General features: G+C 37.1%; 9 protein-coding genes across 14 annotated transcripts; 4 read left to right on the top strand and 5 right to left on the bottom strand.

The window, feature by feature from the left end:
* The first annotated feature begins 1,895 nt into the window (after positions 1 to 1,895).
* LOC104728909 (uncharacterized) lies at positions 1,896 to 2,738 on the top strand. Its single transcript, XM_010447826.2, has one exon. It carries the CDS (start codon positions 1,896 to 1,898, stop codon positions 2,736 to 2,738), a length of 843 nt encoding a protein of 280 aa, XP_010446128.2.
* A 200-nt stretch (positions 2,739 to 2,938) lies between these two features.
* On the bottom strand, positions 2,939 to 4,472 carry LOC147923020 (uncharacterized). Its single transcript, XM_087499095.1, has one exon. It carries the CDS (start codon positions 4,025 to 4,027, stop codon positions 2,984 to 2,986), a length of 1,044 nt encoding a protein of 347 aa, XP_087355221.1. The 5' UTR covers positions 4,028 to 4,472; the 3' UTR covers positions 2,939 to 2,983.
* A 37-nt stretch (positions 4,473 to 4,509) lies between these two features.
* On the top strand, positions 4,510 to 7,686 carry LOC104761618 (uncharacterized). Its single transcript, XM_087499094.1, has 2 exons — positions 4,510 to 6,863; positions 7,105 to 7,686. The coding sequence occupies exon 1, from the start codon at positions 4,742 to 4,744 to the stop codon at positions 6,848 to 6,850; it is 2,109 nt and encodes a 702-aa protein (XP_087355220.1). The 5' UTR covers positions 4,510 to 4,741; the 3' UTR covers positions 6,851 to 6,863; positions 7,105 to 7,686.
* A 363-nt stretch (positions 7,687 to 8,049) lies between these two features.
* On the bottom strand, positions 8,050 to 13,158 carry LOC104761616 (DEK domain-containing chromatin-associated protein 4). 2 transcript variants are annotated; one of them, XM_087499092.1, is made up of 12 exons: positions 12,860 to 13,158; positions 10,996 to 12,197; positions 10,879 to 10,912; positions 10,498 to 10,580; positions 10,319 to 10,378; positions 10,125 to 10,235; positions 9,888 to 9,968; positions 9,729 to 9,803; positions 9,041 to 9,554; positions 8,744 to 8,844; positions 8,616 to 8,646; positions 8,050 to 8,533 (listed from the first exon to the last, which is right to left on the bottom strand). In XM_087499092.1, the coding sequence occupies exons 2-12, from the start codon at positions 12,148 to 12,150 to the stop codon at positions 8,340 to 8,342; spliced, it is 2,439 nt and encodes an 812-aa protein (XP_087355218.1). In that variant the 5' UTR covers positions 12,151 to 12,197; positions 12,860 to 13,158; the 3' UTR covers positions 8,050 to 8,339. The 2 variants fall into 2 exon arrangements, with proteins under 2 accessions (XP_087355218.1, XP_087355219.1); XM_087499093.1 differs by having other exon boundaries at positions 12,816 to 12,968.
* A 2,201-nt stretch (positions 13,159 to 15,359) lies between these two features.
* Positions 15,360 to 16,387, bottom strand: LOC104761615 (uncharacterized). Its single transcript, XM_010484720.3, has one exon. It carries the CDS (start codon positions 16,089 to 16,091, stop codon positions 15,618 to 15,620), a length of 474 nt encoding a protein of 157 aa, XP_010483022.1. The 5' UTR covers positions 16,092 to 16,387; the 3' UTR covers positions 15,360 to 15,617.
* Positions 16,388 to 17,978: 1,591 nt separating this feature from the next.
* LOC104761614 (two-pore potassium channel 1-like) lies at positions 17,979 to 19,833 on the top strand. Its single transcript, XM_010484719.3, has 3 exons — positions 17,979 to 18,212; positions 18,461 to 19,373; positions 19,449 to 19,833. Exons 2-3 carry the CDS (start codon positions 18,463 to 18,465, stop codon positions 19,600 to 19,602), a joined length of 1,065 nt encoding a protein of 354 aa, XP_010483021.1. The 5' UTR covers positions 17,979 to 18,212; positions 18,461 to 18,462; the 3' UTR covers positions 19,603 to 19,833.
* Positions 19,834 to 19,835: 2 nt separating this feature from the next.
* On the top strand, positions 19,836 to 21,009 carry LOC104761612 (uncharacterized). Its single transcript, XM_010484718.3, has 3 exons — positions 19,836 to 20,122; positions 20,274 to 20,386; positions 20,472 to 21,009. The coding sequence occupies exons 1-3, from the start codon at positions 20,062 to 20,064 to the stop codon at positions 20,769 to 20,771; spliced, it is 474 nt and encodes a 157-aa protein (XP_010483020.2). The 5' UTR covers positions 19,836 to 20,061; the 3' UTR covers positions 20,772 to 21,009.
* Positions 20,907 to 22,938, bottom strand: LOC104761611 (two-pore potassium channel 1). Of its 5 annotated transcripts, none has more exons than XM_010484714.2 (3): positions 22,742 to 22,938; positions 21,371 to 22,298; positions 20,907 to 21,303 (listed from the first exon to the last, which is right to left on the bottom strand). In XM_010484714.2, the coding sequence occupies exons 2-3, from the start codon at positions 22,294 to 22,296 to the stop codon at positions 21,138 to 21,140; spliced, it is 1,092 nt and encodes a 363-aa protein (XP_010483016.1). In that variant the 5' UTR covers positions 22,297 to 22,298; positions 22,742 to 22,938; the 3' UTR covers positions 20,907 to 21,137. The 5 variants fall into 5 exon arrangements, with proteins under 5 accessions (XP_010483016.1, XP_087355217.1, XP_010483018.1 ...); XM_087499091.1 differs by having other exon boundaries at positions 21,371 to 22,327; positions 22,742 to 22,859; XM_010484716.3 differs by having other exon boundaries at positions 22,512 to 22,812.
* A 1,798-nt stretch (positions 22,939 to 24,736) lies between these two features.
* LOC147923019 (uncharacterized) lies at positions 24,737 to 25,168 on the bottom strand. The gene has a single exon (XM_087497872.1). It carries the CDS (start codon positions 25,166 to 25,168, stop codon positions 24,737 to 24,739), a length of 432 nt encoding a protein of 143 aa, XP_087353998.1.
* Positions 25,169 to 25,291: the final 123 nt, after the last annotated feature.

Genomic DNA, 25,291 nt, shown 5'->3' with positions numbered 1-25,291 from the left:
AGGTTATCCTTTGTAATAAATAAGTAAAATTACCTTTACTCAAAAGTTGGTAAAAGTTTGCATAAACAAAAATGAGGACTTGACTATAAGTAAATAACATTGAATTTAAACAAAATACAGTATGAGGAATTGACTAGCGTACACATAGTAAAAGTTTTATTATAATAGTTACTATATTGACTAAGACCTTTTAAGAAAAAAAAAAAATATCTATTGAATTTACAAATTTGCTGACGTGGAAACATCTTGACCCTTAAGTGGATAAGAGCATTGTAAAAATTATCCATTACAACATTATCCCATGCTACTCGCAATCATCAAACGCTGCTTACCAATTGTGGTGTGTTTTGGGGCTTTTTTGGTAATCGAAAAATGTCTTCACAGGTACAATTATTTTCGTATGCATTGTCATATATATAGAGTAGTAGATCAAATTAGAAATCATGGGTCCACTGTCCACGATATGTCACGTTTCAGTCTTGTACTCATCAAGTTGGCAAAACTTATGTTTATCATAGCTGATTTATTCGAATGCGTATGTATGTGTAAACATTACTATATATAATGTTTGTAATGAGTTAAAAAGACTGTCAAATTTTGGTATGCAAGTCTTGAGTATCCTGGAAACATGTGGGTTGGATATTATGTATTGAACAATTACTTACGTATATATGTAGGTGGTTTAACAAAATTACTGTTAAAATTTTATTTGTACTGCGTCTAATTACAAATGCATGGGACATTTTTCATCTTTTAGTATTGGGGGGTGGGCTGTGTTCTTGTTTGCACGTTTTAGCAGCAGCAACATACATGGTCATGGCTAGGCTATACATACGTTAAATAAACGATATATGTCTCTTTTCTTAACATCGAAGCGAATGGATTCAGAAGCTGATTTATCTCTCTCCGGCATGAAATGAATTAAAGAACCTTAACCGTCTTAAAAAAAATAAAGGAATATTTAAGAAAGACACTAATTAATTCGCCCAAATCACAAAAATCAGAATCCTCTTTCTTGATCATGCTAATAATTATATAAGGTTTCCCTTTTTATTGAACTCTTATCCCTTTGTGTGAACATGGAAATTAAAGATTTGTATAGCCTCGTCCTCTTTAATACTACTCGGAAAAAATGGAAAGAAATAAGATATCAGCATTGCTACCGCAATTTAGGGACAGGAAACAATATTTGGGAATAAACCATATATTCTTTCTTTATGTTCGTGTGTAATATATAAACACAGAAAGAGGAACTCCATTGTTAAATCAAGAAACTTCAGAAAGTGGAGAGAGCTATTCGAGAAGGTAGGTACTTCTATGCGTTCTTTTTAACCACTTTTTTTATTTACTTTACATTTATATAGCTATGTGGTTTCCATATAATTCTACTTTATTATACGTGTTTTAGCGAATTTGGATTTGGAATTAAGCACGTACTAAAAGTTTTGAGGGCTGTTTGTTCTGTGGCTTCGATTGATTCACGTCGTACAACACATATTTTTTATATGGCGTTCTTCACATATGCTGTTATCTTGTTCACAATTCACATGGTGGTAGTTTATTACTGTTAATTAGTTCCAAATGTATGACTATTAGTGAAAATTTTGAGGAAATTAAAAAAATGATATGAATCTTTGTTCACAAACTACCCATGTAAGTCCGACACTGCTATGAAATGTTAATAATTTGAAATCTAAAAGCTAAGAGTTACAAATTTATAATTGACAACAAAATGTTTACTATTCTTGTACTCTGGTGCTTTCGTTGCAAATGTTTACAATTTTTGTATATTTTGGTGAATGATGATATGTATATTAGTATTCAATTTACATGATTATGAGCTGTTGTTGTTTTTATTCCTTTTTTTGGCTACAGATTAAAACCAAGGTAACTAGATGGGTCGAAAGATGGTAAAGATGGTAAAGATGGAGAAGATACCGAACGAGAAAACGAGGATAACGACTTACAAGAAGAGGAAAGCATGTTTGTACAAGAAAGCCAGTGAGTTCTCAACGCTCTGCGGCGTGGACACTTGTCTCATTGTGTACGGCCCGAGCAGAGCAGGGGACGAGATGGTAGCGGAGCCGGAGTTATGGCCAAAAGATGAGAGCAAAGTCCGTGAAATCATAACCAAGTATAGGGACATTGCGTCAAGCAGCTGCACCAAGATTTACACCGTGCAAGAATGCTTGGAGAAAAACAACACTAAGGTGGAGAATTCCAAGACTGCGACCAAGTATCAACCATGGGACAAACAGCTCGACAAGTGTTCTTTAAACGAGCTCTACGCAGTATTCATGGCTGTAGAAAACAAGATTCAAGAGGCTACGAATAAGAATCAACCATTTCCTGACAGTGCTTCTTGGTCTCATGAGCAACTTGGTTTATCCGGTTACAATCAGCAATGTCTTGAGCAGATTCAGTTGTTTCTTATGCCTACTATGGAGCACAACGAGTTCTCGTTTTTCCCTTTCATTAACCAGGTTACCTCAACTAAGACAGAAGTACCTTCTTTCTCACATGGGGCAGAGCCAATGATAGCTAACGGGCAAACATTCTTTTACGGGAGTTGTTCAGATGGTCCATACGGCCCACTGATGCAGAGGACAGCTTACATGGAGCCAATACAATGGGGTTTAGGAAGCAGTATGTTCAACGACGCGAAGCAGTTCTCAGATTATCCCTTCAGGTTTTCACAAAATAATGACTTGGAGGATTCAAGTAAACATCCTATGTGAGACATGTCATCTTGTTCCTTTCCTTTAAACGTTGGTTGGATTATTTCAAGTGCTTAATGAACTTTTGTAATTCAAGTTTCTCTATTAGTTTGTGTTTTCATAGTTCTCTCATGAAATAAGAAAGTTACGTTTATGGAAAATTTTATATATATATATATATATATATATATATATATATATATGCTACTGACATCATAAACTGCTACAATAATTGTCAATACAAAAAAACAAGTATCTAAATATTTTTACAAGATATGAAGAATCTTGTAGTCTGACAAAAAAGTTAGAACCAAAGTTGCTCCTACGATGAGCAAGTTGCATAGCAGATCGTGATGAATGGATTTAGAAGCCGACTTGGCTCCGGCGGGAACCTCAGCAGTCTCTGGCGCCAAGCATGCCGTCGCCGGTGCAGAACTATTTACCGGACCTCGCCCATAAGGAAATATATCCGGCGTACTCGCTGGTGTTGATGGAATACCAGGGATTGTTACAAGCGGTGTTGCTGAAGTCTCCGGAGCATCGGCTGAGACTGGTGGTTGGTTTGATGGTGCGGTGGCGGGCGATTCTAGCGAAGTGGTGGGACTAATCGTCGGAGCGGAGATTGGAAACTTCACTGGAATTGTAGTGGGAGGGGAAAGAGGGGAGGTTGCGGGAGTTGAGACAGGAGCCGTGGCGGTAGTAGGAGTGGAAACAGGGGAAGTTGCCGGAGATGAAACAGGGGAAGTCACCGGAGATGAAACAGGGGATTTCAGAGGAGACGAAATGGTTCGAGCTGTAACAGGGGAAGTCGCTGGAGATGAAACAGGGGATCTCAAAGGAGTCGCAATGGTTCGAGACGAAACAGGGGACGTCACCGGAGTAAAAACTGGGGATTTCGATGGAGACGGAGCGGTGGTCCGAGATGGGGAAGTCGCCGGAGTAAAAACAGGGGATTTGAACGGAGACGCTATGGTCCGAGACGTAACAGGAGAAGTCGCCGGAGTAAAAACAGGGGATTTCAAAGGAGAAGCAGAGGACGGAGTAGTAAAAACAGGGGATTTCTCCGGAGTCTTCATAGGCAAAGCCTGCTTCGTCGGAGATTGCGCCTCTGGAGAGTTTTGGATCACGGGAGGATGCAAAGTAGGCGTATGAGAAGGAGACTTCGTCGGAGATATAAAGCCATGAGATTTTGACGGAGGATGTTGTTTCACAGCGAGTCTCGGAGACTGAGCGGGTGCATTCTCCGCTTGAACATTACCATAAACAGAAATTAAGAAGACAAAAATGGGAATTACAACAAACCGATGCATCGTGTCGTGTGTATCCTGTTTTGTGTTTTGATTCTGGTAATGAAAACAAAAATCCAAAATGTTGTGTGTGTATGTGATTCTCTGTTTATGAGTAAATTAGTGTTCGCAAGTTTCGGTTAATGGATTTCTATAAGAGAGAGAGTTAAAAATAAATAAACGAAACGTCGTGAATCGTGATATTATGACCGTTGGTGGCGCGGCGCCTGTGTAGTTTGTTACCGGCTGTAGGAAGTGAAGTAGCCGTTAAACCGGTTGTAACCGGTCACTAATAGACGACAGACTACGACGTGATGTTTGGGAAGGTTGTCGAAAGTCATACTGGGTCTTGTAACTGAGCCCATTAAAAAGAAAAGCTAGCCCATTTGTTCTGGATTTACACGTGTGCTCTTCACTTATAAAGGGCTCTAAACTGCGCGAAGTGCACGGTGTACGATAGAGAAATTAGTTGGATTCCATCGAGAAGAATAAAAAAAAATGTTTTAATTGTAAAAAGAGAAAAATAAAAAAATTCACAAATCTGCCGGATTAGGGTTTCTAAGCCTTTGTCTCCGTTTCTTGCTTCCGGGGAACAAAAATCTCGTGTTCTTGAGATTTGTTCATGTTTCGAGTGAGAGCGTAAGCTTGTGGGTATTCTGATTTGAGAATACGATTGGAAAAAGAAAGGAGCTTCCTTTGTTTTATCATCACCTGGAAAGAGAGAGAGAGAGTTCAAAGATGGATGAGGGAGATGGGAGAGATCAGATGGATCAATTCCATCAAAAAGAGGCGATATCTGCCGTAGCTGACGACGGGTTTATGGCGGAGGAAGAGGATGATGATTATGAGGATCTTTACAACGACGTTAATGTTGGAGAAGGGTTTCTTCAGTCTGTGAAAAAGAGCGACGAAGCGGGATCGAGAAACGAGGAGGAGAAGGAGAAGGTTTGCATCGATGGGGAAGATAGGGTTGAACCAGTTTTAGGTACGCCCGAAGCTGAGGTTTCGATACCTGGTTTGGTTGGTGATAGCGTTGTTAAAGAAGGAGAAGCAGGAGGAAGTGGTGGTACTGATGTGGTAGTCGCTTCTAGTGGATATGGAGCTCAAGATGTTAAGGTAAGCGATGTTAGCCAGGAGATTCCTGATGGAATTGGTGCTGGTACTGGAGGAGGGCTTAGAGTCGAGCTAGGGCCAGCTGCTAATCGGGCAACTGATCTTGAGGTTCCTAGAGGAAATAACATTTCTCAGGGTCTCTTGCCACCACCGCCGCATGTCTTAGGAAATAACGAGAATTTGATGAGACCTGTGATGGGTAATGTTAATGGTGGGACTCCTCCTGGACCTGGTATTAACATGGTTGGGAACGGAGGTAATATAGCTATGCCTGGTGTTGTTGGCGGGGGAACTGGTGGAGGAGGCAATGGGACTTTTCTTTTCGTTGGGGATTTGCATTGGTGGACAACTGATGCTGAGCTTGAGGCAGAGTTGTGCAAGTATGGTGCTGTGAAGGAGGTTAAGTTCTTTGATGAGAAAGCTAGTGGGAAATCGAAAGGGTATTGTCAAGTAGAGTTCTATGATCCTATGGCAGCTACAGCTTGCAAAGACGGGTTGAACGGTTATGCATTCAACGGTAGGCCTTGTGTTGTTGAGTATGCGTCTCCGTATTCTGTTAAGAGAATGGGAGAGGCACAGGTGAATAGGACCCAACAGGCACAATCTGTAATTGCACAAGCTAAGAGAGGAGGGCCTGCTGATCCTCCGAGTAAACCTGTCGTGGCCAACAACAACACCGCTATTGGCGGGAATTTCCAAGGTGGGGAAAATAGAGGATTTGGTAGAGGTAATTGGGGTAGAGGCAATGCTCCGGGTGGTAGAGGACCTGGTGGTCCAATGAGGAATAGGCCTAACGGGATGGGAAGAGGTTTGATGGGTAATGGTGCTTTTGGTCAGGGCATGGGTACAGGGCCTCCTATGAATATGATGCATCAACCAATGATGGGGCAAGGGTTTGAACAAGCTTTTGGTGGACCTATGGCCAGAATGGGAGGCTATGGAGGATTCCCTGGGGCTCCAGGTCCACCGTTTCCTGGGCTTTTATCTTCTTTCCCTCCTGTAGGAGGAGTTGGTTTACCTGGAGTGGCACCTCATGTGAATCCAGCGTTTTTTGGACGAGGGATGCCGATGAATGGAATGGGAATGATGCCTAATGCTGGTGTTGATGGAGGGCATAATATGGGAATGTGGGATCCTAATAGTGGAGGATGGGCTAGTGGTGAAGATTTGGGTGGTGGAAGAGCTGCGGAATCGAGTTATGGAGAGGAAGCTGCATCTGATCATCAGTATGGAGAGGTTAATCACGATAGAGGTCGTCCAAATCCTGTGAAAGATAAAGAAAGAGCTTCAGAAAGGGAATGGTCTGGTTCATCTGATAGAAGGATTCGTGAGGATAAAGATGCTGGTTATGAAAGGGACATACCAAGGGAGAAAGATGTTGGTCATGGTTATGAGATACCAGAGAGAAGGCACCGTGATGATAGAGACACTGGTCGTGAGCGTGAGAGGGAACATCATCATAAGGATCGTGAACGCTCCAGAGATCGTGAGCGAGAACGTGATCGTGACAGAGAAAGGGACAGGGAGAGGGATCGTCATAGAGAGGGATCGTCACAACGATATGGTGGTGATCATCGTACTAGACACAGGGACGAACCTGAGCATGATGATGAGTGGAACAGAGGTCGGTCATCCAGAGGACACAGCAAATCACGGTTGTCTCGGGAGGATAACCATCGCTCAAGATCAAGGGATGCTGATTATGGGAAAAGAAGGCGGCTTACTACTGAATAAATTTCGGATAAAAGTAAGTAGTTGATTCTAATGGTATCTTGCGTTCCTTCATGTATCGTAACTTCTACCTTTCTTTTTGATGTTTTGCTTTAAGTTTTTCTGACTAATAGTTAGCTGTCTTTAAGGACATATTGTTGTCTCATTGTCTAAACTGTGTAATGTGTACTCAAGTAGATCAATGGTTTATACTCTTTCCCTTCTCTTTGCTGACTAAGGTTTCTGTTGTCTTCTTATATGTATAACGTTATGGGTAGATTGACTTTTGAGAGCTCCTGCAAAACTATAATGGAAGAAAAGGATGAAGAAAGAAGACCTCAGGGAAAGGCAGACTCTTGTCACAGAAAGAAGTCTCTCACTGGTGAAATCTCTTCTTCAACTCAGCTTAGTTACCTAGAAGTGGAAAGAAACTTGGCAAACGTTTGCCTTCTTTAAGTTATTAGAAACCTTACCTTTTGCCATTGTTATGTGAAACTTCTAAAGACCAGTGTGTTGTGGTGATGTTTTGGCCTTTCGGGTTTCCATCCATTTGTGTTTAGATGTTCTTATTTTAATTGTTTCTGAATTTGTTGTTCTGTAGTTGTATTAGTTACAGCCAAAATAGTTAGCGTGGCCAGTGTTACTGATCTTGTTTCTCCATGTTTTAGCCATTTGGGCTGTATTGTATGTATCTATCATATTGTAAGCCCTTCATCTGCCTTAGGATCATCAGAGATGTGCATCCTTTGGGATTATGTTTTTGTGATTTCCAAAAGTGATGTAGTAGAGATCATTCTTTTGTGTTGTTGTAGAGGAAATCTGGCAGCTCCTTGTACATAATAGAAAGTCATATTTCTCCATATTCATGTTTTTTTGTGTGGAAGTTTGTGGCTATTAACACATCCTCATTAATGACATACAGATTCTATTTTCTTCATTAGCACTGGCCAAGTTGGTTCTTCCTTGTTCTGTTGTGCTCTTTAGATATTGCTTGATTTCATTAGAATAGGTTTCTTTTGAGTATGCATACTCTCGTTATGTTCAATGTTTGTTTGGCTAAATTATCCTTTTGGGACCCTTCTTTCTAGGCAATCTATCTCAAGTTTGCATACTCGAGCTTGGTTTAGTTTGATTGAAAAAATCATTAATATCAACATCAATGGCCTCCCTTACTCTTTAATCAAAGCAAGATTAAAGGAGCGAGGGAAATTTGAACAAATGTCTTCAAAAGGAACCCAAAAATCAAAAGGGTGTTTAAATGGGCCATGAATCCTAAAGGCGCTTATGTTTAATTGTATACACAAACAAAGCTGCTTATCTGATAACATCTAACTTCTGGTCTTCCTCTCTCCGACTCTACCATAAGTTATATAAAAAAAACGACAATTCAAGACCAAAAAACAACCAACATATTACATTCTCTGATATATTTGCCTAATGACTGATAGGCAATGGAGGAGAGAGACCCCTTGACGATTAAATAGCAGCTAGACTAGATTTATGTGCTTTGTGATCAGGCTTTAACCTCCTCTGCACCACCAGATCCTCCAGCTTTCTCTTTCACTTTCTGTTCTTCTTCCTCAGTCTCAGCATCCTCTTCTTCTCCTTCCTCATCATCGGCCTCTTCTGCTAGCTTTTTGAGCTCATCTTGGATCATCAGCTTAATAGATGATTTTCTTGAGGTGAGATCGATTTTGAACTTTTTATCTGAAAGATAAACCAGCAAGAATAAGCAAAGACCATCAGTGAAGAAAACAACTGCCAGGAAACAATCCCATCTGCTATTTACCAAGTCGCTTGAGGATGTCAGTGAATGTAGCCTGTCAGAACATGAAAAAGCAGTAGTTAGATATCTATCTTCTAAAATCAATTACTATAATTTCATGACACAGATTTTTCATGGTTTAAAATCCTCACCGTGTTGAAGTCGACCCCTTTCAAGATATCAATAATTGCATTTTTCAACTCTTCATCACTAGGCTCCTTGGTTTTGTCTTTCCCTTTTCCACCTCTTTTGCCTATTAGCAGATAAAAAATAATGACAAACACGGGATAAAACAGTGTCAGACAAAAACTAAGAGGCTGTGAAATATCGGTTTAACTTCTGCAGTATAAGACCAAGCATTAAGATTTCTCAAGCTTCTGACTAATCATGTACTCATATATGCTTTATTAATAATGAGAGAGATTTAGAAAAGCATGGTATGACCAAACCTGGTTTCTCTTTTGATGCAGATTTTGAAGGCGCCGAGGACTGCTCCTTCGCCGGTTTCTCAGTCTTCTTCCTCTTTGAGGATGCCTTTGGACTTGTATCACTGTCGTCATCACTCTTTTTCCTTTTACCTGCTGAGCGCTTCTGAGTAGCTTTCTTTGGTGGACTAGATTTCGCAGGGACTGCAGTTTTCTTGCTTCTCGATTTCCCTGATGATTCTTTCTTTTTAGATGGAGTCCTAGAACCACGTTTCTTCTTTTGAGTTTCTTCCTCTGACTCCTCCTCAGATTCAACTTTGTCCTCACTTTCAGAAGGCAGAGGCGCCTCGTCCTCAGATTTATCAGGAATCCCATTTTTATTCTCCTCCTCTTCATTAACTTCATCTTCCTCCTCTACCTCCTGCTCTTTCTCTTCTTCTTCTTCTTCTTCTTCCTCTTTCTCTTCTTCAGACTCATCATCAGAATGAGGTAAACTCTTTTTCTTAGTCCTTGTTGCTTCCTCGGCCTTTTTTTGGCTCTGTAAAGAACACAAAAAAAAACTGATCAGATTTCAGGTACTTGGACTAGACACAAGAACACAGGGAAATGAAAAACAGCTACACATGCATCAACCAATACAAACATTCTCTCCACAGTCCACAGTTTCTAACACAAGGATTTAAACCTCCAGTTTTAAGCTATTGCCTGATACCTTTGCTGATCGTTTGGAAGATGAGTTTCCAGCTGCAGGTGAACTTTTCTTAGGAGTTCTTTTGCGCTTCACACCCTTTTCAGTAGGAAAAAAAAAGTTTTAGTATGCAGAATATATTTTTAGGCTCAGAAAGGGTAAGGGTTTCAACACCAAAGTAACCTTGTCTTTCTCATTAAGAAGAACATCACTTGTCGCATGAGGTTTCTCCAAAAACTCAAGCAGCTTCGTAACAATGTCTTCCTACATTGGAGGAAAAGTACCAAACAGTCAGTTGCCAAGTTGATTACATGGGAAAAATAAAGAGGATTGACCACTAACATGATGCTCATTCAATCATGACAGTAAAAGTAGCTCCAAAAAACGAAACTTAGAAATGAAATGAGTAGCCATAATAACCTTCTTTGCTGTAGCCTTAGCAACTGATATGTCAAATATTTCACAAAACTCCAGCAATTTTTCTTTGTTGTTTTTGTCAAGCTTCTCTTTTACTTTCAATTTTGCCTTTTCCTGCCAAATATCATTTGAGAAAATTCTGTAAGAAATATGAGAAGAGCTTATGTAGAACAATCTTAATGTGTTGTCTCGCAGACCTCATCTCCTTGCCATTTGTAACCAGAAAAGCGCAATATGTTCGTCTTGACCTGAGTAGCCTGTCAAAGCAAGAAAATCGAGCCACATATAAACATGATTAGCAGACTCTCTGTAATTTTAAGGAAACCACAAAAACTTTAAATATCTATTGGAGTGGCTATATGAAAGAGATGCTAACTTTTCCTCTCCTCCCACCGAATAGAATTTGGTGTAGCTGCTTGAAAACTTCATCAGACTTCTTCCTTGATATCTTGTAAGCAACTGCAGAGAAAAATACAAGTTATCAACTTCATATCAAGTGCAGATGAGAAAAATCTAGTCACTAAAACCAAAAGAAAAACATCTCACAAAAAAAGGAGTGACAAAGCCAGAAAAAAAAAACAAAAATCTAGAGATAAGAAAATCAAGCGTAAGCAGTCAGAAAGAGCACTCCAGTAATAGTAAAAGGACTATGTGCTCAAGCAAATCCTTAGAGAAGCTAAAGCTGAAAAGACTGTTCAACACAACTAAATTAGGCTGAGAGGAACTTTAAAGATATATATTTAGAATATGAACATACCATTGGGGATATCTTTGAGAGGTGTCCCTTTTCCCTGTATTGTCCAAAAGCAAATTATAATCAGATCTAACAATACACCACAACATACAAACCAAACAAAGGAAACTATTTGCAAACCTTTTCAACATGAAATTCCCTTGAAGAATCTTTATCAATCACTGCAACAAGCCTTTCAACAGATTTTCGCTCACGAACAGGGCGATCAGAGAAAGGAGTCCTAGGTTCTATGTTCTTCGTTTCTTCCTCACTCTTTGTCTTTCCACGAGCTTTCTCAGTATTCCCTTTCCCTCGCTTGTTAGACTTCTTGATATCTTCAATTTTGTCTTCCTTATCATCATTACTCTCTTCTTTTTCATCTTCCTTATCATCCATGCTCTCTTCTTTTCCATCTTCCTTCTCATCCTCTTTATCTTCATTTTCATTTTCATTCTCGTCCTTACTCTCTGTTTTTTTGTCTTCCACGTTTGGCACATCGACTTCAGTGTCTGCCTCCACTTCCTCTTCTTTGTTTGCTTCCTTCACTTCCTCTCCTTTATTTGTTTCCTCCTCTTTCCCCTCATCATTTTCCTTCGATGCCTCTTTTTTGTTATTTTCATCCACATTATCCACCTTTTCATCCTCATTGACATCGTCCCCCTTGTCTCCACTGACCAGCTTTTCTTCCTCTTTGATGCCTCCCTTATTCCCTTGTTCGTTTCCATTCACTTGCCCTCCTTCTAGTTTCTCCTCCTTTGATTCTTTCTCAGTTTTCTCTTGGTCTCCTTCTGTTGTATCTATCTTCATCTTTTGATTTTCGTTGTCTTTCATATCTTTCTTGTCATCAGACTCCACATTTTCCTTCATTACAGTATCTTCCTCAATGGCACCTCCAGAAACACCATCATCAGCTTTCGACTTCTTGTCATCTGTGTCTTCATCCATTTTATCAGCTTCTGGTTGTCCCTTGTCTTCGTCCTTTTCAGCCGTCTCCAGTGGTTCCTTGTCTCCGTTGACATCTTTTTCTTCTGATTTTTCAGTCTCAGCTTTCTCTTCTTTTTCTGTAACCTCCACCTCTTTATGTTCCGTCTCACTTTTTCCTTCATGTTGCTTAATCTCATCATCTATCTCCATTATCTGAGGTCCAGTATCCTCAGCTTTCTTATCTTCCTGTGCTTCCTTGCCACTAGCTTTCTCCTGCACTTCTTTTCCACTGATTGCATCTGATGTCTTCGGAAGAGAACTAGTCCCATTTGCTGTTGGCTCCACAGAGACTATTGTATCTTCTTCCCCCATTGCTAACCCAGTGTGCAGTAGATCTTAAAGCCAGAAACACCAGACCGCTGTGGAAAATACAAGAGTAGTGTTAAAAACTTACACAATAGGGACAGACGGTGTAATATCTCTTGACACAATTTTAGACATTCATGAAACAAAAGTCAAGCCAAAGAAGGGTTACATAACCCAAAACAAGTTCCACCAGCAAAGAAACTGAATGTGCAAGAATAACAAGAGAATTCAAAGAAGGAACAAACTCATAGCAACAGATAACTAAATAAACCTTCAAGAGGAATTGAATGAGAAAAAAGATCCAATTTTTAATGAATATAGACATCAAAGCAAGTTCTTAATGATTCAGTCCAAAGCTAAAAAGAAGGGTAACCAAAAAAAATCCTCAATTTGTGAACTTTCTGGGAAGGAAAAAACATAGATTTAGATCCAAACCACAACCAACCACGATGTGTAACTCAAGAAGAATCAACGAGCTCATAAAGATTAGTCCCTCAAAAACTTCAAAATTCGTATGTTTCTCAACTAAACTAACACAAAATCCACAAATCAAAAAGAACGCAAAACACAAACCCTAAAAACGCGGCTTCAAGGAGCAAGACAACAACCAAAACCAAAAAAAAAAACTACATGCGAATATAAACGAACAAAAACAAACAAAACAAGCTCACAGTGTTCAAAAAGAATCGAAAAGGAGGAGACTTTGGAATCTCACCTCGCTCTGCTCTCTCTGTATCCAAAGGCTCTCAAAGCACTGAGTTTTTTTTTTTTTTTTTTTTGTTCGAATCAGAATAAAAAGAAAAGACCAACGCTCCGATTTCTATAAGGGATTCGGACGCAAAACCGGATTTTAAATACAGTTAATTGCCACGTCGGATATGTTGAACGGTTCAGATTTCGTGTTCGATACTCTCGTGGATCGGTGACGCTAGACAAACCCCAACCTCCGGTACTGTTTATTTGAGATTATCCTTGGTTATTAAGATTAGAGAGATCAGAGATCTAATAAAAGTCATGATAATTAATTATTTTAAGTAATTTATAGTCATTAGTTTGACATTTTTCTCCTACTTACAATACTTTTTTAAAAAAAAATTGATGATGGTATTAAATTTTAATGTTTATTAGTAGTAGAAAATACAAAAAACAAACTTTGATATTCTTATTAGTTATAAATATATTTTTTTAAGTTACGATCGATATTTAATAGCGAATAATATTTTTTTAGTCTGTATTTAACGGTTTTTCCACGTGTAATATTTTGTTAATGAAATTAATCTAGATACTTACTATTTGTGGAAATTAAAATATTTTACCAGTCAAAATTATCCTTATCGAATAATAAATAAATAATTTTTAATGAAGTTATGATCGATGATTAATAATTTTAAATAATTTTCAGTTTTTAGTCGTTGTGTGTTTAACAGTTTGTTTCTATGTACAATATAATACTATATACAGTATGTTTTACATTTTGACGATAAGATTAACTTTGATACTTTGTCTATTTATAGAGAATACTATTTTATTTGTGATTATTAGATATATACACATTTAAAAAAAAGTTATGATCAATATTTAATAATATAAAGTAATTCATAAGTGTTATGTTTTGCAGTTTTTCTTTTCTAATGATATATTTTAATAATAACATTAATTTTAGTCGACATTATCTATGCACAAAAAAAAAATAGAATAGATATTTAGGCACATTGTGAACAAAGTATCAAAGATATTCTAATGTTTTTTAATGGAAGCTATCAGAAGCGTTTAGAATTTTCGACCATGAATAATCGTCTATCTCAACATTTAGGCACATTGTGAACATGAACAATAGACTTCTCAACTGCCAGTTTCTACGAGATGTAATTTTCATTTTCCATAACACATATCTAAAACAAGACTCATCATGGATTTGAGACTGCTTGGACCTGTGTGTTTAGTAGTAGCTACTTCAGTGATAGCGTGACCCAGATGCAGGCAAAAAATACAACAAAGACACCACAATTGTCTTGACTATAATCGCCGGTGATGTCAATAGTGAAAAACTTGAGTCGCAGTTATTTTCGGCGGTACAATATTCGTCACTGTTAGCATCGAGCGACTCTTTCTTTCACGATTTTTTTCACTCTCCACAAATTTATGTGTTAAGTAACTAATTTTCTACCTATTTATTGGCAGCGATTGGAAAAAGAATGTCTGATATTTATCCACGTATAATTTTGTTTTTTCAATTTTGGTGATAACATTAGTGTTTTATTAATTAATCTTAGAAATTAAAATCGATATTTAAGACTAATCCAGTTAAAAGATATAACTAATTTCAATAAATTTATAATCGATAATTGATAATGTAAAGTAATTTTAATCTTACTGTATTTGACAATTTCCATATTTAATAGTGTGTGTTACATTTTGGTAATGGAATTGGTTTTGATGTTTACTATTTTTTTACGAAATCATAAGATTTATTTCCTTTTAGATATAAAGTAATGGTAACAATAATAATAGAAATAGTCGAAAAAAAATTCAAGTTATCTTTTTGATATTTTATTACTTATGTATTTAGCTAAAAGAATTAAGCAAAATGAAATATTGTGATTATATCTATAAAATGAAATATCATTAACCGTGAATCTCAACTTAACATCTTAGAGATAAGGTGAATGAGTTTAAGCTACAAAAATTTCTTATATATATATGCTCACGTTGGTGCTTTCGTTTTTTTTAACATCTTCTGATTAACCTACATAATGACTAACTTTCTTGTTAATCGGCTTCATTATCTTACTTTTTGCAAGATTGTTTCGATTAACAAGATCAAGAAACTCTCAAATTTACAAACAAGATTAAGATCAAGATTAGTAGTATTGTAGATGATTGCTATTTTTATAGGTTACCTACCGTAGGTATGAGATTAGAAAGGATGTAGAGTGACAACAAAGTGCATGATAAAGGTAAGAGTAATTAAATGAATCAAGAGCAAGGTAAGTAAAAGAGGTGTGGTGAATGAATTTATCATTGCCCCAATGAACGAGGATCTATTCTAGGCATATGAGAGAAGTTAGCTCCTTAGCGGAGTGCGGAGAGTCTTTTGACTATTTTCTTTTGCTTTATTGTCTATGATAACTTTGTCTCCATAAACATTGTTAAATCCATTTTTCACAAATACCCAAATCACACACACATGGCACGACTCACTGACAACACAAATGTGGACCAAACTTAAACTCTTATTAAACCTTGGAAGAATCTATTACACACCTGTTAGCACAATCTTAATGCAAAAGAATTACCACAGTTAATTAGTATTACTATATATCCATTAATTAGTATCCTAAAACCCTAAACCCTAATCACCAAATATATAACACTAATACATTAAAAAAAAATGTTGGATTGCCTTTGTACATTTGAAATGGAAAATAAAACACCGGAAAGGATGGTGTGATCATGAGATCTATTGAATTAGATTACATTCGTCTTTTAATAGACCCAATGGAGATATCAATCTCAATAAGATTATCTTCTTCCATATTCACATCATCAATCTCATCTTCTTGATCATCATCATCATCACCAATCCTAAGTCTCTGTCGACTTCGATTAAAGTTTCTCATTGCCTCTATAGTCTCTACTTCTTCACTCACAAGAGCAATCTCAATGAGACTATCTTCATCCTCATACTCATCATCATAGCCTTCTTCTTGGGATCTCTCAACCAAACATCGTCTTGTCTTTTTCTTAAAAGATCTTAGAAAGAAAAGAGAACTGGAGATGAACAAGATTGACATGGTTATAAGGAGAGAGGAGGAGAATCCATGAGAGCTTAAGAAACAGAGGAAAGCTAAAGATGCAATCAGGGTTACAAGAAAGAACAGCAATGACAGCTGTAAAAGCAAGCAACACCAAGAAAAATGCTTTTCATCATCAGATTTTTCCACCATTGTAGAAACTTTATATAAAAGTTGAAACAAAACAAAACAGAGTTTTTTAAAGAGAAGTCGAGATTGTCTCGTTATCCATTAGTGTTTGAGTTATGATGAATCTTTATCAAACCAAGCTTCACTCTGTTTTGGATCTTGATTTAAGAGGAGTAGATTATAAAGACGAATCTGAGTTCTTGAAAAGTTTCAGACAAGTCTGAGAGAGAGAGAGAGAGAGAGAAATCATAAAAGTCAGAGGAACCAAACAAAGAAAGCTTTATTTGTTTTCTTCTCACTCTTTTACATAATTACACCTGCAAAACTATTTTTTTCGAGAAAAGGGAAAGCATTGGTTTTTGTATGTACGTATTTGAAAAATAAAACACTTTGAACAATTTATAAAAAAAAGCTTTGGAAGTTGGTAAAATCCATGTGAAGCCCACTAATTAAGGATGATTGTTTGATAAATAAAACATCAAAAGTATTTTTTTAAGACGATTCTTTAACCTATCAGAAACAAAAGGAAACAAAACAAACGATGGAACTCACAACTTCCAACATCATAAACGAACATTAACCAAATTCATGCAGAGAACCGAACCAGTCGAGTGTGAGAGTGTATTATTAGGTTCGGTTAAGCTTATTTGATTTTTGATTGTGGGTAAGATCTTTTTCTTAGTTTTATGACAGTTATTAACTTCAATACATGTTTTTGTATATTATTAGATCAATGTAAAATTTAATTAAAATTAATCATTACATATTTTTGAAATGTTTAATCTTTCTCTAGAAGTTTGTCGTTTTTTGGTTGTCAACTAGGATTATCGATTTGATATTCTAGGTGGCTGATAAATATTCAACACATGAAATGATTATTCCTCTGTTTGGTTTAAGAAATTAGGGAATTGTCACTTTTTATATCTTTTAGGAACCTACCTTTTTCTCATGAAATACCCCATCAATAATGCGGTTGTTTCAAATGGTTCAGGATATCATTTACTAACGAAAAAGAAATTATCTAAGAAAAAGATATCAGATGAAAATCTACTTTAACTAAAGAAATAAATAAATCGCATATTATAGAGTTGAATCAAATGTTTTCCTATTTATAGAGTTTTTCTTCTATTGTTGTTCTTGTGCTTCCCTGAAATCAAATGTTAAGAGTCATTGTTGTAGATTGTAGTGAACTAGTAATTGCATATCCATTAATTCTAACTACAAAACGATAATGCATTTGTTAAAATATGAAACATAAAACAAAACCAAACCCTTGTTGTATTTCTATACAACACCAAGCACATGTAGTTTTTGTTTCACATCTCATTAATTGAATGGAAAATCATCTAAGATTTTCACGTTGTAGTAGACCACGAGAAAATGATTTACATCAAAAGAGTTTAGTTGATGGTTTTAAACTTTTAATCCATACAAAATTAGTGGATGGGTTTGAAGTGAATTGGATAATAGTTGAGGGTACTATATACATGCACCATGCTACTCTAATGGATCTCTTAAATGAAATCCATTGTGCCATTAATCCTTGTAGATTGAAATTTCTAACAAGGAATTATAGTTTATACTTGTTTTTTATATATATTCAGTTTTAAATGCATATGCAAGTCTTAAATACTCCACTTTAATCAAAACACTATAATAAGTTGACTGAGAGAACAATAATGTCCATTACATTCTCTTGTTTTCTCTAAATTATTTATTTTGATTATTTTAATTTAATATTAGATAATTGTTTGTTAGGAAAAAAGAAAAGTATTTTATGTAGTCCTGAATGTAAAAACAAAAGGAGTATTATTATTTAATATTTATCACCTCAGGAGGAATGGAAAATGACATTAACAAAACAAAACTTATATTATTAAGGATGACGACCGCATGTCGGTTATTTGACTTATACTACTTGTGGTCGTAAGTGTAAAGAAATAATAAATTTTTTCTATAGTGAAGAAAAAAAAAACATTTTTACAACGATAACGATGTTCATAAGCAGAGGGAAAAAAAACAAAAAACTAGAGAAGTAAGCACAGAAGGACTGTGTGATTGTGTGAACATCATCAAATGAAGAACAACTGCGAGATCAGACCACACAGCTTGTTCCGAATCCGAGTTCGATCTTAAAATTTCTGGGTATGTCTTCCATCTTCCTTTAGTTTCGGATTCTGTGTCTGTCTAATTACGATGTCACTTTTGGTGTGTAATTAAGTTTTTTTTTGTATCATCTTATTTTTTAATTTTGCTCTGATTCATTGATACTTTAAAAAAGTTATATCCTAATTTGACAATCGATATAGCTCCTATGGTTTCTAGTTCTGTGAATTGACAAGAGATTTAATTGATCTATAGATCTTAATTATAGTTACTTGGTTTGATTGTAGAAATGTCGAACGATTCAGCTCATACGCCGTTGTTACCGACTGAGAAGAAGTTAGATACCATGGCTCAAGATTTCAAGGAAAACTCAACAACGTCTTCTTCAGGGAAAAAAAGATTGCGTCGCTCTAGAAGCGCTCCTCGTGGTGATTGTATGTACAGTGATGATGTTAAAACCGACGAACCTGAAGCTCAACACCGGAGTAAAATCCCAATGTTTAGTCACTTTAGAGATCTAAACCCGAACCTCACACGAGTGATGATGTTCTTGGCTTTATACTTAACCATTGGTACTCTCTGTTTCTACCTCGTGAGAGACCAGATCTCAGGCGATAAGACCAATGCTGTGATAGATGCTGTCTATTTCTGTATTGTCACGATGACAACCGTTGGATACGGTGACCTTGTCCCCAATAGTTCTGCCTCAATGCTACTTGCTTGTGCCTTTGTCTTCTCTGGGATGGTTCTCGTTAGTCGCCTTTTAAGTCGAGCAGCGGATTATCTAGTGGAGAAACAAGAGGCCTTGCTCGTTCAGACAGACATTCTCAAAGAGCAGCATGCTAACAAGTTGAGATACAAATGCTATGCTACATGTCTTGTCCTTGTAGTCCTCTTCTTTGCTGGTACGGTTTTCCTTGTAATGGTTGAGAAAATGCCGGTTATCGCAGCTTTCTACTGCGTCTGTTCCACGGTTACGACATTGGGTTATGGCGACAAGAGCTTTAGCTCGGGAACAGGACGCCTTTTTGCTGTGTTTTGGATCTTGACGAGCACCATATGTTTGGCTCAGTTTTTCCTCTACCTGGCTGAGCTAAATACAGAAACCAAACAGAGGGAGTTAGTGAAATGGGTTTTGACAAGAAGAATCACAAACGATGATCTCGAAGCAGCTGATCTTGATGAAGATGGAGTCGTCGGGTAAGTAAGACATCAGTCAGACATATTCTCTCATCTGTGTCCCTCTTCTTACCTTTGTCGTTTTGTGTGTTGCAGAGCTGCAGAGTTTATTCTATATAAACTGAAGGAAATGGGAAAGATTGATGAGGAAGATATATCTGGGATAATGGAAGAGTTCGAGTCACTCGATTACGATGATTCGGGAACTCTAACAACTTCTGACATTGTTCAAGCTCAGACGACGTCTTAGATTGAAAAGGTTAAGCACATGTTGCGAAGACGAATCAGAAACTCTGTTGAGCTATAATGCACACAGAAACGAAAAGCAAAGATTAATTGTTTGGACACTTTGGTATTGTGTGTTTTCTTTACTTTTTAATTAGAAGGTACAAAATTATACAATAAAAAATCCACGAATGAGCAAGTGACACGTGACTGAGTAGCTTCCATTGAAATAAATTACAAAAAAAGCCTTAAAGCATCTCTTCTTCTCCGCCGTGCCAATTTCTAATAATCGATTCCGGATCCGATCCGATCCGATTCGCATCGAACACCACCACCATCACCAATTTCCCCCCAAGCTTTCACATTTAGGGTTTTCCGTAAATCACTCAGGTGAATATAATCGAATATAAGCAAAATTATCTTGTGTAAAATTAATCAAATTTATCTGATTATTCGGAGAATCCATGAACGTTGTTGGTCATCAATGGAAACTTCTGTAATGCACACGAATCTTCCCAAGGTAGAAGACGATGATGATGAATGGGGTAAGTAACTCTCTTTCTCTGTTAATTTCTATTTTCCCGGATAAATTTTGGGTTTTTTTTTTTTGTGGGTGTGTGGAAATTAGGGTTCTTTGTGTTTCTGTGATCGGATCATTGTTTAAATTACGAGATCATTTTTTGATTTGGGTACCAGACAATGATGGGTTTGTGATTCCAAGCTTGGAGATTGAACAAGAGAATGTTATTAATGATGATGCAGAAGCTCAAACATCAAAACCTTCTTCTTCTTCTTCTTCTTCTCCTAAGGTCAGTGTTTTGATGATTTCTATCTCAGAGGAGGAGGAGGAGCATCAAATTGTTTGTAACTCCTTTTATTATCTCTCTTTTGTAGATTAAAGCTGAAGAAAATAATAGTATATACTTAGGACCACATGGAGCTCCTCCCTCTCAGCTTCCTGATGGTAGTAACAACACTACGAGCCGCAAGCAGCGGTTTAAGCAGAAGCTCAAGGAAGCAGACGAGAAGATGAGTGTCTCCTCTGGTCGAGAAAACAAACTGGCTAACTTGAGAGAGCTTGTAGGTGGAGGTCTTGATAAAGGAACTAACCACATGGCTAAAGGTGGTGTTTCAAGAGACTGGCTTGATCCACATTGCCATGAATCTCAGTACGAGAAACGACGACATCTCTAACGCTCCCTCTTGAATATGTTTTGTATCAATCAATATACTGGAAAGTTCGGAGCAATGTAAAACCAAATCTTTATGTCCTGTCCTTTCAATCATCCATTCTTTGGTGTTTTGGGGGAGCTTTTCATATCAGATCAATAGCAAGTAAAGTCATATGTATATAGTCGTATAGAGAGAGATGTACGAAAATTTTTACACTCAGCATCAAGAAACAATCATAAAGGGAGAGTATTGGCATAAACATTCATTATAATCTCACAGAAAGATACAAATCAAAGTTTCCAAAAAGCTCTTCACTGTCTTTGCTTTTCCTGTTGTGTGCAAATATAGCTTAACAAAGATTCTGATTCATCTTCGCAATAGCGACGCTTACCTTTGAATCTGAGACGTCGTCTGAGCTAGAACGATGTCAGAAGTTGTTAAAGTTCCCGATTCATCGTAATCGAGTTGCTCGAACTCTTCCATTATCCCAGAGATATCTTTCTCATCAATCTTTCCCATTTCTTTCAGTTTATATAGAATAAACTCTGCAGCTCTGCAACACACAAAAAGACAAACATAAGAAGAAGAAGACAGAAGAGAGAATATGTTTGATGTCTTACCCGACGACTCCATCTTCATCAAGATCAGCTGCTTCGAGATCATTATTTGTGATTCTTCTTGTCAAAACCCATTTCACTAACGCCCTCTGTTTGTTTTCTGTATTTAGCTCAGCCACGTAGAGGAAGAACTGAGCCAAACAAATGGTGCTCGTCAAGATCCAAAACACAGCAAAAAGGCGTCCTGTTCGCGAGCTAAAGCTCTTATCGCCATAACCCAATGTCGTAACCGTGGAACAGACGCAGTAGAAAGCGTCAACAACCGGCATTTTCTCAACCATTACAAGGAAAATTACACCAACAAGGATGAGGACTACAAGGACAAGGCATGTAGCATAGCATTTGTATCTCAACTTGTTAGTATGCAGCTCTTTGAGAATGTCTGTTGGACCGAAGCTTTGACGCAAATGGAAAGCCCTAACGAGCAAAGTCTCTTGCTTCTCCACTAGATAATCCGCTGCTTTACTTAAAAGGTGACCAACAAGGACCATCCCAGAGAAGACAAAGGCACAAGCAAGTAGTCTTGAGGCAGAACTATTAGGGACAAGGTCACCGTATCCAACGGTTGTCATCGTTACAATACAGAAATAGACAGCATCCAACACACCATTGGTCTTACGACCTGAGATCTGGTCTCTCACGAAGTAGAAACAGAAAGTACCAACGGCTAAATATAAAGCCAAGAACATGATCACTCGCCTGAGGTTAGGGTTTACATCAGTGAACATTGGGATTTTACTAGGATTTGGAGGTGGTTCATCGATTTTAACATCATCACTGTACATACAATCACCACGAGGAGCGCTTCTAGAGCGACGCAATCTTCTTTTCCTTGAAGAAGAAATTCTTGAGCTTTGGTTGAAATCTTGAGCCATGGTATCTACCTTGTCAGTTGGTAACAAGGGCGTATGAGCTGAATCATTCGACATTTCTACAATCAAACCAAGTAAACTATAAGATCTGCCAGATCAATCAAAATGTCTTGTCAATTCACAGAACTATAAACTGTAGGAGCTACATCGATTGTCAAATTAAGACGAAAATTTCGAAACTTTATAAAGCATAACCATGAAACAGAGCAAATCTTAGAATAAGATGAAACGAAAACCTCATTCCAAAATAGATGATACAGAAACTTACACACCACAACTGACATTTTGTTTGTCTAAGAAATCATGTTCAGAGAAATCAACAAATAGACCAAAGATTGCTACTTTCGTAACAGAGTCTTCTCAGATGTTAGAAACAGATTCTTTTAGTTACACATCTAAAGATTAGACCTTTAACAATGAACAGGGACAAGCTGTGTGGAGGGGGTGTAAAGAGTAATCAGACAGACACAGAATCCGAAACTGAAGGAAGATGAAGGCATACCCAGAAATTGTAAGATCGAAATCGGGATAAGCGGTGTGGTCTGATCTCACAGTTGGCCAATTCTCTTGTGTGCTTACTTCTCTAATTTAATCTTAATTATCCTTTTTTTGGGTAGAATTAATCTTAATTATCCTTGTCATGCTTAATCTATCTAAGCAAACTAATCTAAATTTTTTTATATAATGTCATTCCAGATGATTAGAAAATAATTAATTATAATTATTTATAAATACCCATTTTAATTATTAATCTCCATCTCAATAAAGCTGTACCTGAACTAGGGTTCGACATTTGGGTAATCTGTTTGGGTATGGGTATTATCCGTTCGGGTTCGGGTAAATGGGTTTAGAAAAATAGAACCTATTGGATATTTTTAGATATATGGGTTCGGTTTGGGTACTACTGGATTCAGATCGGTTTGGGTTATAAATTTAGAAACCGATTAGTACTCGAACTACCGGGTACCCGAAAAAATATAATTAAAATTAATTAAATTTCAATAAATTTAGTTAAATTTTGACTTATGTGACAAAATATTTTAGATATTTTGATTATTTTTGATATTTAGGTATAAAACTAAATGAAATATTCAAAATAATCATCATATTTTGGGATAATTGCATTGTATTAATGATAAATATTATAAATATGTTTATGTTTTCGGGTTTAATGGGTACCCAAACGGGTACCGGGTATTACCCGATCTTAACCCAAACCCACAAGTATTAGAAAATAGAACCCAATAGAGTTTTATAGGCAAACCCGTACCCAACCGAACCCGGTTTTTCGCGTCGGGTTTCGGATTGAATATTTGGGTATGGTTTTTATGCCCAACCATACCGTGTACGCCGACCCCAATAATATAATATAAATATAATGGTTCATGTTTTTATAATCTAAGTTTTTAATTCTCGATCGAGACTTTTTAAAATTGTTAGTCTCCTGCACATTTGACCAATATTGTGTAATTTATTCATCTGAGTTAGTTAGTTTAGTAGGAGTACTAAGACTATCTTTATCGGGGGTTTTTAGCTTGAGTTCTTAGTTATAATGTGATTAAAATTAAATCAAAACTGGTGAATATGCTAAGAAAGAACTCTTAACTAAGACCATGGGAATTGGTGTTCCCAGTTTTTTGGTCCCCCAAATTTAAAATTATTATTTTGAAAGATTCTTATTTTTAGTACGAGCATTGTTGTCTATTTGTATTTGGTCCTTAAATAAAATAATAATATTTTGAAAGTTTAAACATTAATTATTTAAATTAAAAGCAAATTCATACAATAAAGACATTAAAAACATAAAACATAAAAACATCAGAAGTAAAAACAAACATTTTATTCAATTTATAAAAATTTTAAAATTAATCTTCATTATCTGGAAGATGTCCAAAGTTAGTCCAAATATGCTCAATCAAATCATGTTTTAGTTGGTCATGGGCTTGTTTATCCCCAAGTCTTGTTTGACGAGTAATCGTATTGCTGATATTTGAACCCACACCGGCGGCACCAACGGTAAATGTTTGATCCACATGTTCTCCGTGTTGAAATTCAGAAACAATGTTTTGGAAACTGTATGTATGTCGTTCATCTTCGACAATCATATTATGGAGTATTATGCATGCTTTTATAACATTTGCCATTCTGTATTTATCCCATAAACGAGACAGATTTTTAATAACGGCGAATCTAGCTTGCAAGACTCCAAAGGCACGCTCAACATATTTCCGCACAACTTCTTGTTTTTTAGAAAAGAGAGATTTTTTCATACCTTGTGGAAGTCGGATAGATTGAATAAAAGTGGTCCAATTCGGATAAATACCATCAGTGAGATAGTACGCCAAATTGTACTCCCTTCCGTTGACAACGAAGTTGACTTCCAGAGCTTGACCGATTATTATGTCATCAAAAACATTAGATCGATCAAGAATATTAAGATCGTTCATAGTACCTGGAGCTCCAAAAAAGGCATGCCATATCCAGAGGTCATACGAAGCTACCGCTTCCAACACGATTGTAGGTTTTCCGGTTGCTCGTGAATACATGTCTTTCCAAGCCGTGGGACAATTCTTCCACCCCCAATGCATACAATCAATGCTCCCAACAATCCCGGGAAATTCACGCTGTTCATTCTGATAGAGTAGTCTTCTAGGTCCTCCGGTGTAGGACGTCTTAGGTATTCATCTCCAAACACTTGGATGATGCCGGCGGTAAACTCGTGCAAACATTTCCGAGCTGTTGAAGCACCAATTCGTACATACTCGTCAACACTGTCAGACGAACTACCATATGCCAATTGACGAATTGCTGCAGTACATTTTTGTATAGGTGATAGACCAGCCCGTCCGGTTGCATCCTGGGTTTGGCGGAAATATTCGACTTCGGTAGAGAGACGTTGCACAATACGCATGAACAATGGCTTGTGCATGCGAAACCGTCGCCGGAATAAATATTCTGAAAATGTTGGAGTGTCACTGAAATAATCATTCCAAAGATTATTGTGGCCTTCTTCCCGATTTCTCTCGATAAAAATCCTTTCGTTTGGCTCCTT

The sequence above is a fragment of the Camelina sativa genome, chromosome 18, assembly GCF_030686135.1.
Source record: "Camelina sativa cultivar CO46 ecotype springtype chromosome 18, ASM3068613v1".
In the NCBI taxonomy this organism is placed as follows: domain Eukaryota; kingdom Viridiplantae; phylum Streptophyta; class Magnoliopsida; order Brassicales; family Brassicaceae; genus Camelina; species Camelina sativa.
This window is presented reverse-complemented; position numbering and strand designations above follow the sequence as displayed.